Source organism: Neoarius graeffei, chromosome 3 (genome assembly GCF_027579695.1).
Source record: "Neoarius graeffei isolate fNeoGra1 chromosome 3, fNeoGra1.pri, whole genome shotgun sequence".
Taxonomy (NCBI): domain Eukaryota; kingdom Metazoa; phylum Chordata; class Actinopteri; order Siluriformes; family Ariidae; genus Neoarius; species Neoarius graeffei.
Window position 1 is genome coordinate 93,038,969 of NC_083571.1, and position 13,217 is coordinate 93,052,185.

Sequence of the window (13,217 nt, forward strand, 5' to 3'; positions counted from 1 at the left end):
CTTGCTTACAGAATAACTTGGTTACAGGGAGGCAAGGTCTCGCCTTTGAAAGGCAGAGAGCAAAAGCGCTTAGAGCAATAAATAACGCAGTCTTATCAGGAGCTGCTTTAAGGAAAAGGATGCAGCTGGACGAACAGGCCTGCAGGCCGAGACGGGCGCCTGCACTCTCCTGGAGCCTTTGAGCTGCTGGATAGCGGGAGGCGTGAGGCGGGGGCCGCCCATGCACCGTTTGTTTTTCTTCGTCCGCTCCATCCTCTGTGACCACGTAGCGAGCCCTCTTTTGCCTTTAAAACCTTTCCTCTGGGCACGAGTTCAAAACTGTCCCTCGACCCTTATCCATTTAAATCAATAATTTACCCAGTCGAACCTCCTTTAAAAAAAAATAGTCATTTGTCAACAGCTTCCAGACAGACGCTTTCTTTTCATGTTACAGAAAGTTCACGATGTCTATGATAAACAAAAGACTTTTAAGTAGAACAGGTTTATTTGTTCTGCTACAGCTGCCACCAGTGTTTTCTGTGCCCATCTCAGGATGCCTTTTCATGAGTCAGGTTCTGTCACCCATAAAGAAGGCAAAGCATTTGCCGTGTGTCTAATATTAGCAATGGATTAAAAAAAAAAAAACACAAAGTACAATAACATACAGGTACTACTGTTAGGTCCATAAATATTTGCACAGAGACAACATTTTTCTAATTTTGGTTCTGTACATAACCACAATGAATTTTGAACAAAACAATTCAGATGCAGTTGAAGTTCAGACTTTCAGCTTTAATTCAGTGGGTTGAACAAAATGATTGCATAAAAATGTGAGGAACTAAAAGCATTTTTTAAACACAATCCCTTCATTTCAGGGGCTCAAAAGTAATTGGACAAATTAAATAATTGTAAATAAAATGCTCATTTCTAATACTTGGTTGAAAACCCTTTGTTGGCAATGACTGCCTGAAGTCTTGAACTCATGGACATCACCAGACGCTGTGTTTCCTCCTTTTTAATGCTCTGCCAGGCCTTTACTGCAGCGGTTTTCAGTTGCTGTTTGTTTGTGGGCCTTTCTGTCTGAAGTTTAGTCTTTAACAAGTGAAATGCATGCTCAATTGGGTTGAGATCAGGTGACTGACTTGGCCATTCAAGAATATTCCACTTCTTTGCTTTAATAAGCTCCTGGGTTGCTTTGGCTTTATGTTTTGGGTCATTGTCCATCTGTATTATGAAATGCCGACCAATCAGTTTGGCTGGATTTGAGCACACAGTATGTCTCTGAATACCTCAAAATTCATCCGGCTGCTTCTGTCCTGTGTCACATCATCAATAAACACTAGTGACCCAGTGCCACTGGCAGCCATGCATGCCCAAGCCATCACACTGCCTCCGCCGTGTTTTACAGATGATGTGGTATGCTTTGGATCATGAGCTGTACCACGCCTTCACCATACTTTTTTCTTTCCATCATTCTGGTAGAGGTTGATCTTGGTTTCATCTGTCCAAAGAATGTTCTTCCAGAACTGTGCTGGCTTTTTTAGATGTTTTTTAGCAAAGTCCAATCTAGCCTTTTTATTCTTGAGGCTTATGAGTGGCTTGCACCGTGCAGTGAACCCTCTGTATTTACTTTCATGCAGTCTTCTCTTTATGGTAGATTTGGATATTGATGCGCCTACTTCCTGGAGAGTGTTGTTCACTTGGTTGGCTGTTGTGAAGGGGTTTCTCTTCACCATGGAAATTATTCTGCGATCATCCACTACTGTTGTCTTCTGTGGGTGTCTAGGTCTTTTTGCATTGATGAGTTCACCAGTGCTTTCTTTCTTTCTCAGGATGTACCAAACTGTAGATTTTGCCACTCCTAATATTGCAGCAATTTCTTGGATGGGTTTTTTTCTGTTTTCGCAGCTTAAGGATGGCTTGTTTCACCTGCATGGAGAGCTCCTTTGACTGCATGTTTTCTTCACAGCAAAATCTTCCAAATGCAAGCACCACACCTCAATTCAACTCCAGGCCTTTTATCTGCTTAATTGAGAATGACATAACGAAGGAATTTCCCACACCTGCCCATGAAATAGCCTTTGAGTCAATTGTCCAATTACTTTTGGTCCCTTTAAAAACAGGGTGGCACATGTTAAGGAGCTGAAACTCCTAAACCCTTCATCCAATTTTAATGTGGATACCCTCAAGTGAAAGCTGAAAGTCTGGACTTTATGTCCATGTCCATTATATAACTATAACCTGAATATGTTTCAGTAAACAGGTAAAAAAACAAAATTTGTGTCAGTGTCCAAATATATATAGACCTAACTGTGTGTGTGTGTGTGTGTGTGTGTGTGTGTGTGTATATATATGTGTGTGTATGTTCTGCCTAAAAGCAGAGCTCCCAATGAGCGTAAAATGTGTTAATAAATAATCCAAAGTTATTTTTTAAAAAGCAAATTAAAAATAAGTGCTGAATAAAACTCCATCTACCTTATGTAAATAAAGATACAGATTTCATTATCCAGTGGTCAAGTGTTTGAGATGTTGCCTTGCACTTACGATCAGGTTCCCTGTGGTGGTAAACATGTCTTTTTTTTTTTTTCCCCCCCTTATCATCAGTTCATTTGTATGGTTGCTTTGCTTCCTTGGCTGTTTGTTGAGTATTGATACTTCCACACAATATTACACTTAACAGTTATTCCACGAAATCGAGCTGTACATGAGCTGATAGCTGACGAGGTGCGTAGCGCCGATTTGGCTATAAGCCGTGTACGACGAGATTGAGTGGAATAACTGTTTTATTCTATCCACATTCACTGGATTTTGAGAAACAGAACTTATTTATCGAATCTGCAAAAAAAACCTTTATACAAAACATCTGACAAAATCATTTCCGCTTAGAATATAAACAAACTGGCGAAATGATGGTAGCAAATTTGTGAAAAATGCGATGATAATTCTTGAAAAATAAAAAATATGTTCTTACCATCAGATACTTTTATTCCATATTTTGTTGCTTTTTTTTTTTTTCTTGAGCTTTGGGTAAAGACCGAAAGGACAAGATCACGGATACAAGCGGCCGAAATGAGTTTCCTTCGCAGGGTGGCTGGGCGGGAGGAGCTCGGAGTAGAGCCGCTGCTCCTCCACATCGAGAGGAATCAGCTGAGGTGGCTCGGGCATCTTTTTCGGATGCCTCCTGGACGCCTCCCTGGGGAGATGTTCCAGGCATGTCCCCCCCGGGAGGAGGCCCCAGGTGAAGACCCAGGACACGCTGGAGGGACTATGTCTCTCAGCTGGCCTGGGAACGCCTCGGTGTTCTTCCCGGGGAGCTGGCTGAGGTGTCTGGGGAAAGGGAAGTTTGGGCTTCCATGCTTAGACTGCTGCCTCCGCGACCCGGACCCGGATAAAGCGGAAGAAGATGACGAGAGACGAGACAGGTTTTTTGGCAGTTTAAACCAACTTAAAGGTGCATTACTGCCACTGACTGGGCCATTTCTGTTTCTTTAAAATACTTGATAATTTTTGGGGTTTTGTTTTCGAGTAGAGTTTTTATTTCGTCCTCGGTTGGTTCAGCAACACACGCCGCCATTTTGTTTTTCTCTACTCACGGTATATGAGCCGATATCCTAGTATTAGAGTAGCCAATTAGAGCACGCGATTGCTCATATCCGGTGAGTGTGGATAGAATAATAAGTATTATTCTGTCACTTGTTCAGCTAGTACTAGAACTTTCTTGTCTCTTCTTGTACGTCGCTCTGGATAAGCGCATCTGCTAAATGCCATGTGCTGTAATGTTGGTATGGACATTGTACGTTCATAGAAGCCATCAAAAATCAGGTCAATGCATTACTACGTTCTGTTAAGTCTGGAGCGTCGCTGTGTGCACTTTGCACGTGGAGAGTTCTGCTATAATATTAGAGTTCCACAAATATCACCTCTGTTTTTATACCCTTTTCTCATAGGAAAGGATCTGTCCAGTCGCAGTGAAACAGACCTTGCTTGCATCTTCGGGAAAAGAGCCAAACAGATGAGAAATCAGGATGAGGTAAGATGATCATGCCTCATTTATTTATTTATCAAAAAATAAGCTTTCGGTCTTTAATGTTCTGTCTAGCAAGAAGAGGTACCACTCTTAAAGTTTGTCCTGTGGAAACAGTGGTTGAGAGATATCAAAGTCAAACTTTTGGCCGTAAACTGAAGCCCGAATGATTGTTGGGGAATATTCCTGATACCTGTTCACTCCAGTTTAGTCTCCCTGTAAGCACTGCTGGCTTGCTCTGGGTGATGAGTTGCTTGCGGCAGGCCATGAGCTGATTATTAGCCGTGTCATGGCATACGCTTCATGAGAAAGTGCAGAAATCCCATTAACGGATTAACATCCCTACTCTCTGTGTTCCACCTCGTCCACCACGGTCACATCAGGTACACTACTGCAGTCAGCATGTGACTGAGCGCCATCACTGGGAGAACGTTAGCGGCTGTCCTACAGGGCACAGGAAGTGATGAAATGAACAAATAAATTCTCAGAGCTCCTTCAAATCCCTTGGAAGTTAGTTTGAAGTTGGGAAGATTAAGTTGTTTTGGGGCTTACAAAGACTTTTCGAGTTAACTCGGTCTGCTGTTGCTGATTTGGCATGTAACCAGTAGAGGTCCTTCTGTAGAGGTTGATGTATGACCTGGTCATGTATTACGAACATGTCAGCATGTTTACCCTTTAGTTTTAGCACAGACCTTTAATAATAGCATTGTGCATATTTTTCTTGTGGTTTTACCTCTTTTTGAAGTATTTCTTCATTTAGATTTAAATATACAGCTCCTACAGTCGGCCGTTGGTGGGGGGGGAGAAAACGATCTATCTCCGGTCCTTTGACCTGGTCTGTTTTTTGAGATTTGTAGTGTTGCTTTGCACCAGTTTTTAATGAATAAAAATACAAAACATTGCCTCAGTATATACAAGTAAACTCGTATAGTCGTTTAGCTTGCTGTATATTACATTCTTTAGAGATGCATGTGGTTTATTTAACAGTTATTCCACAAAATCAAGTCGTACATGAGCTGATAGTCGACGAGACGCGTAGCTCCGAGTTGGCTATAAGCCATTTATGATGAGATTGAGTGGAATAACTGTTTTATTCTATCCACATTCACTGGATTTTGACAACCGAAGCATTTTTTAGTTTTAATTTTTGCAAATTCAGTTGATGATAACTTTATACAAAACATCCGACAAAATCACTTCCGCTTAGAATGTACACAAACCAGTGAAATGACAGCAGCAATTTGTGAAAAATGCGATGATAATTCTTGAAAAATAAAAAAGGTACTTTTATTCCATATTTTGTTACGTTTTGTATTTTTTGGGGTTTTGTTTTCGAGTAGTTTTTATTTCGTCCTTAGTTGGTTCAGTAACACGCTCCGCCATTTTCTTCTTCTTCTTTAGGGTTTTTTGCCGGTTGGCAAACCAACTTAAAGGTGCATTACTGCCACCAACTGGGCTGGAGTGTGGAACAGGCGATATTTGGGGGGGAAACTATATTCTTTGAGCTATTTCTGTTTCTTTTAAATACTTGATAACAAAGTGATATATATCTGACTTGATGTGCGCCACCATTTTGTTTTTCTCTACTCTTGGTATATGAGCTGATAGCCTAGTAGTAGAGTAGCCAATCAGAGCGCGCAATTGCTCATATCCAGTGAATGTGGATAGAATATCTTACATTTTCATTTCATTATAAACTTAAATTTAAAGGTCAAGGTGATATTTTCCTTGTATCACGATACTTGAAGGCATTTCTATGATCTATGCCAGCAATACAGTAATTTTGCATTAAAAAATGTTTGATGCTTTATATACTGTGTATATATAGATTTTTTCATATCTAAGGCACTTTTTATTCATTAAAAAAATTTAACACTGAAAAGGAGAATTTTTTAAAAACCATTTTTACAATTTTAAAGTCCACTATGTATGATTTTCTCTCTCTTTTTTTTTTTTTTTTCCCCCTCCCTCAAAACTTGGGTTCTCAAACCTGTTAGCCAGCACCAGCAAACACTTGCTTCTTCTTCTTCTTCTTTGTCATCGTCCTTCTGGATTGATGATGCCACTTATAAACATACGAAATGCAGAATACGCTCACCAAAGCTTTGTCTGTTTTGAGCTCCTGTAGCGGCGCAGCATGGCAGCTCTGTGGAAGTGAACCCGCACCCTACGTAGATATAAACAGCTCATTCTAAGCTTCATAAAACACAACGATTTGTAGTTGCAGGTCATAATATGTGAATAAAAACATACTTATGAATACTATATACCATTTCTGCGACTAGATCCCTTTAAATCCTCCATAGGGCACCTTTAAAGATTAGCAGCAAACACCAGATCAACTGCTTTCAGTCAGTTTGTAATTAAAAATCAAAAAAGATCTCGTGTCTATAATATCTCAGAAAAGCGTACTTTGCCATAATTTATCAGGCTATCAATATTATATCGTCATCTCACTCAGTCCTACATCATCATAAGAAAGAAGGATGTGGATACTTCACGGAGGCACATCTGATAGTCCTTTCAGCATGAATAATTCCTTCTCCTCACCCAGCAGGTGACACACAATGGCCACCGTTCCTGCTTTGCCCAAAATTGGAAATGTTGGCAGCGTGTTGTTTTTTTCCTCAGCAGTCGTTTTGTTCTGGTTCGCTATTGTGCGGGTCAGGAGGGACTTCATTGACCAGATCGAAAACCAATCTGAACATGGGCACAATGGCATCCCATGAGGCTTTGCTGTGAGGGCTGGTGACAAGCCCGGGAAAAGAGCGAGCGGTTAGGCCTGTGGAGGAAGTAGTGTGCATGTGTGTGTGCCTTGTAAACGCACAAATCGCTGGCTGCGTTCAGGGCACAGGAGGATGTTTTTTATATACAGGAGCTACAGTACACAGGAACTGTATCATTTTATGACTAACTTCGGAGCTAGCAGTTACAGATTGTTGAGCGGGAAAAGCTTCATAAGGCTGTGAGTCACATTTCTGGCCAGGTTGTTTTCTTTGACGTCATGTGTGGCTGATGATAAACATGTATGTATCATGTTTATGCCTCATCTCGCACCTCTGAGGTCAACGCAGTCCGAGGACTTCTTTCCAGTCTTGGTGCAGTTTATGGGACTGTGAGATCGCTTGGTCCTAGACTTGGCAGCGATCTATCCCACCTCTTGCACCAGGGGTTTTCCTTCTTCATTCAGCTTCCTGCCAGGTCCTTATCTCGTTTCACAATGCTCCCTGACAAACACACACACTACACACGCGCGCACACGTACACACTCACAAAAGGCTGTCCCAGCACACCCCTGCTCACCGGATGCCCCGTAGCCAGACTTAACTGAGCCAGTAGGGAAAGGAGCAGCATGTACAATACCTTAAAGATTCTGTTCTTTTACTTCTGTGTCACTTTGGTATCAACTTGAATGATGCCTAAGTGCATTCCCTCATATGCCCCTTTTCCACCAAAGCAGTTCCAGGGCTGGTTCGGGGCCAGTGCTTAGTTTGGAACCGGGTTTTCTGTTTCCACTGACAAAGAACTGGCTCTGGAGCCAGAAAAACCGGTTCCAGGCTAGCACCAACTCTCTGCTGGGCCGGAGGAAAGAACTGCTTACGTCAGCAGGGGGGCGGAGTTGTTAAGACCAACAACAATAACAAGACTGCGAAAGATTGCCATTTTTAAGCGCCGAGAAGCAGCAGCTGTACAAACGCGAAGTCATCCATTATTATTATTGTTGTTGCTGCTGCTGCTTCTTCCGTGTTGCTTTTGCTTCGATATTCGCGCCAAGGTTTATGCAAACATAGCGACGTAACTGATGTATACAGCGACATAATGACGTATAGAGCGACGTAATGACGTGGCTTCCCTTAGCACTGCAAGCTATGGAAAAGCAAACTGGTTCTCAGCTGGCTCGCAAGTTGAACGAGTTGTGCACCAGCACTGGCCCCGAACCAGCCCTGGAACTGATTTGGTGGAAAAGGGGTAATAGTAAAGGAGCAGGTCATGTAAACTTCTTTTTTTGTGTGTGTGTGTAGCAGTTTTAGCATAAGTGGAGTCTCCTGGTCATACTTCCATGAGTATGGACCACAGTCAGCATCGTTTTGGTGAGCATTCATTTTTAAGGACAAGCTGAAATCAAACCTGACCATTTTACAGTGCTTTGCAAAAGTATTCATCCCCGTTGGTGTTTGTCCTGTTTTGTCCCATTACAAGCTGGAATTAAAATGGATTTTTAAATGAGGGTTAGCATCATTTGATTTACACAACATGCCTACCACTTTTAAGGTGCACATTGTTTTTGTTTTTATTGTGACCCAAACAATAATTAAGATGGAAAAACAGAAATCTGGAGTGTACATAAGTATTCACCCCCTTTCGTGTGAAACCCCTAAATATGAAACCCTGGCTGGTCCAACCAATTCACTTCATAAGTCACATGGTTAGTTGATTAAGATCCACCTGTGTGCAATCAGTGTCACATGATCTGTCACATGTCTGTATAAATCAACCTGTTCTGGAAGGACCCTGAGTCTACAACACTGCTAAGCAAGCAACATGAGAACCAAGGAGCCTCCAAACAGGTCAGAGACAAAGTTGTGGAGAAGTATAGATCAGGGTGGGTCATAAATATCTCAAACTTTGAATATCCCACGGAGCACCATTAAATCCATTATAGCAAAATGGAAAGAATATGGCACCACTACAAACCTGACACGAGAAGGCTGCTCACCAAAACTCACAGACTGGGCAAGGAGGGCATTAATCAGAGATGCAACAAAGACACCAACGATAACGCCAAGGGAGCTGCAAAGATCCACAGCGGAGATGGGAGTATCTGTCCATAGGACCACTTTAAGCCGTACGCCGCACAGAGTGGGGCTTGATGGAAGAGTGGCCAGAAAAAAAGTCACTGCTCTTAAGCACATGGAAGAAGATTCTCTGGTCAAATGAGACAAAAATTGAACTTTTTGGCCATCATGGGAAATGCCATGTGTGGCGCAAACCCAACACCCTGAGAACACCATTCCTACAGTGAAGCATGGTGGTGGCAGCATCATGCTGTGGGGATGTTTTTCATCCGCAGGGACATGAAAGCTGGTCAGGACTGAAGGAAAGATAGATGGCATTAAATACAGGGCAATTCTGGAGGAAAATCTGTTTGAGTCGGCCAGAGGGTTGAGACTGGGATGAAGGTTCACATTCCAGCAGGACAATGACCCTAAAAATACTGCTAAAGCTACACTGGAGTGGTTTAAAGGGAAACATTTAAATGTCTTGGAATGGCCTAATCAAAGCCCAGACCTCAGTACAATTGAGAATTTTAACTAGCATAACTTGAAGATTGCTGTACACCCATGCAACTCATCTAACTTGACGGAGTTGGAGCAGTTTTGCCTTGAGGAATAGGCAAACATCCCAGTGGCTACATATGCTAAGCTAATAGAGACATACCCCAAGAGACTTGCAGCTGTAATTGTAGCAGAAGGTGGCTCTACAAAGTATAGATTTTTTTTTTCTTTTTTTGGGGGGGGGATACTTATGCACACTCCAGATTTCTGTTTTTTTTTTTTCATTTTAATTGTTTGTGTCACAATAAAAAAAAAAAAATGTGCACCTTTAAAATGGTAGGCATGTTGTGTAAATCAAATGGTGCTAACCCTCCAAAAATCCATTTAATTCCAGCTTGTAATGCAACAAAACAGGACAAACACCAAGGGGGATGAATACTTTTGCAAGGCACTGTACCTTGTTGGATCATGTTCATATTGTGTATAATACAGCTGAGCAATACGAAGATACACCGATAACATAACATTAAAACCACTGACAGGTGAAGTAAATAAATGTTATTTACCAGCTGGGAGGTCCGTATCATGAAATACCGTGACTGAGGTCTTGAAAGTACTGACCAAGGCCCTCTGGGCTGAGGTCAGTATTTAAGGCCGAGGTCACGGTATTTCACCATACGGACCGACCTTAAGCTGGTAAATAATATATTTATTTTTTCTTTACCAAATTCTAACAGAAAATGAGAGCGCCCAAAAGGGAAAACCGAGGCGAGCCGCCATTTTGAATCCTCATTCATGGCTGTAATGCAAATTGCTTCCTCCTCGGTATACAAGTGCACTTCCATGGCAGGAAAAAAACTACGTTTTGCTGCCTATGTAGTTCCCTATTTATATAAAATTGAGTTATTCAGGATTCAGCCATGTTTTTGCTCGGCGTTAGCAAGTTAGAGGTTTTTAGCTTTCTCCTGAAATGTTTTCTTTTATTTCTTCTTCCTCAGGGTAGTAAAACTCGCTTTCGCTGTGAAATTAATGCTATTCTGAGAAATGCTGGCAAAAAATTATAAGATTTTTGATAATCTTATAAATAAATCTTATAAAAAAGATAAATGTTGACAAAAAATGCTACTATGTTTGTTGTTGTTGTGAACGAGCAAGTCGCCAGAGGTCCATAACTGGGGTCCGTATCGTAGGATACGGACCCGCTTGCCAGCCAATCAAAGCGCGGGATTTGATGGAAACTGGACTGCGAAAAAAAATTAGCAGTTATTCCACTCAGTCTCGTCGTACATGAGCTGATAGCTGACAAGGTGCATAGCACCAAGTCAGCTATAAGCCATGTATGGCGAGATTGAGTGGAATAACGGTTTTATTTTATCCACATTCACTGGATTTTGAGAAACAGAGCATTTTTTTAATATATTTTGCAAATTCGATAAATAAAAACTTTACACAAAATGTCTGACAAAATCGTTTCCGCCTAGAATGTAAACAAACTGGTGAAATGAAAGTAGCAAGTTGTGAAAAAATGCGATAATAATAATTCTTGAAAAAAAAAGATGCCTTTTTGCCATCAAATAGTTTCATTCCATATTTTGTTGCTTTTTTAAATTTTTTTTCCATTTTTTTATTTTTTGGGGTTTTGTTTTCAAGTAGAGTTTTTATTTCGTCCTCGGTTGGTTCAGCAACATGCTTCACCATTTTGTTTTTCTCTCCTCACAGTATATGAGCTGATTAGCCTTGTAGTAGAGTAGCCAACCAGAACGTGTGATTGCTCATATCCAGTGAATGTGGATAGAATAACACTGATTATCTCATTACAGTGGTACCTGTCAAGGGGTGGGATATATTAGGCAGCAAGAGAACAGTCAAGTTCTCGAAGCTGATGTGTTGGAAGCAGGAAAAATGGGCAAGTGTAAGGATCTGAGCGACTTTAACAAGGACCAGATCGTGATGGCCGACAGAAGAGCTACTGTAGCACAAACTTCTAAAAAAGTTAATGCTGATACTTTTCTGTTTCATTAACTTTTTCAGCAGTTTGTGGTACAGTAGCTCTCTGTGGGATTGGACCATATGGGCGAGCCTTCGTACCCCATGTGAATCAATGACCCTGTCGCCGGTTCACCGGTTGTCCTTCTGTGGACCACTTTCGGTAGGTACTAACCACTGCATACCAGGAACACCCCACAAGATGTGTCATTTTGGAGATGCTCGGACCCAGTCATCTCGCCATCATGAGCTGGTCCTTGTCAAAGTCACTCGGATCCTTACGCTTGCCCATTTTTCCTGCTTCCAACACATCAACTTCAAGAACTCACTGTTCTTTAGCTGCCTAGTGTATCCCACCCCTTCACAGGCGCCATTGTTATGAGATAATCAATGTTCTTCATTTCACCTGTTACTGGTCATAATGTTATGGCTGATGTATCGGTGTATCCTATTATCGTCACAACACTCTGCTCTGAGTTTTTAAAGTTTTTTTTTTTCTTCAACAATTCTAGCCACTAACAATTAGTTTGGAAGCAGCTAATTTGATGATTGAATTTTTACGTGTTTTTTTTTTTCCCTTTTCAGTGTTAAAGCATTTATTTTATAGTTATAATTATGAACCTGTATACTACAATACATATCTTTAGTCATGGAAATTTCAAGTATTGTGATATTTTTATTATTATTAAATGTTATTTAATATTTTTACATATTGTAATTATTTTTTTTCCCATATAACTCGCCCCTAATCCAGAACCCATCAGTATCTTGTTTTTCTGTCATCTTTCGTTTTTAACTTCATTATACATGGATTGGTGGAGGGAAAATACTGGTAACCAGTGTCATCTCACGTCATCATCCTTCACTCCGTGTAATCATCACAATAGTGAAACAGTGAAAACACTGGGCTGTTTCACTTGGAATTGTGTCAAGTTGCAGAAGGAAAATATTTTATGAAATTGTTTTTGGATGTATTCTTTCTTCTCTACTCACCGACAGCCCTCCATGAGGGCCACTTTTTAATAGAGGCTTTGCACCATCACGTGACTCCATAGCAACGGTAACTATGCCACCACGATGGGGGCACGCTTGTAGTGCTTGTTATTGATTGGTATGGGAAGGTTTTGCTGAGTTTTTGGACGTGCAAATCGTTTTGAACGAAACAAAGACATCAGATTTTTTCCATTTACCAAAAGTAATTTATCATTGGGGTGAAAAACTAGAGAGATTTCTAAATGCAGAAGGAAAAAATGGGGGGGGGGGGCATTCAGTGGGCCTCCATGTTGAACGGAGAGGTCAAAACCCCTGTGGTATGCTCACTTCATTTCCACGAAGGTAAGAATTTAAAAAAAAAAAAAAAATTTCACAACTGCAGCAAGGTGCTCATTCTTATACAGTGAAGTGAACATGAGCATCAACACAGCGATTTGGCCCAGCCTAACCTTCACAGAGAGTTAAACAGTGCGTTTACATTCGGGGATCTTTCGGAGTGCATTGTGCGCACGCTTGGGAGCCAGTCATTATGGGAAACACCTGATGCTGATTTGAGCGCAGTCAGCACGCTGTTTTCACAGAGCCTTTGTGAAGTATTCGTATGCGGCAGTCGACGGATCTAAGTTCAGGAAGAGTGTTTATTAGCAGGAGTGATAGTTACAAAAGCAGAACACAAACAAAACTGAAAGAGTCATAAACATGGCTAGAAACAAACGTGATGGTGATTTATGATAATACTTTACAAAGCCTGTGTCCTTACATGCACGTGCTGATTGTGCTCAAATCAGTATCAAGTGTTTCCCATAATGACTGGGTCCCAAGTGCGCACGCAACGTGCTCCGAATGATCCCCAAACGTAAATGCACTTTAAGTCTCGGTGAAGGTTAGACCGTGCTGAGCTGCTGTGTTACTCATGTTCACTTCACTGTATAACAGACCTGGGCATTTTCCGGCTCTTT

The 13,217-nt window shown here is 41.3% G+C and overlaps 1 protein-coding gene across 5 annotated transcripts in view; it reads left to right on the forward strand.

Annotated features, from left to right (window-relative positions):
- Positions 1–13,217, forward strand: part of pinx1 (PIN2 (TERF1) interacting telomerase inhibitor 1) — a 91,989-nt gene that overhangs the window by 51,163 nt on the left and 27,609 nt on the right. For all 5 annotated transcript variants that reach the window (XM_060917655.1, XM_060917652.1, XM_060917653.1 and 2 more), the window contains one exon: positions 3,927–4,009. In XM_060917655.1, the coding sequence (XP_060773638.1) occupies positions 3,927–4,009 (83 nt within the window). The remainder of the gene's footprint in view (positions 1–3,926; positions 4,010–13,217) is intronic.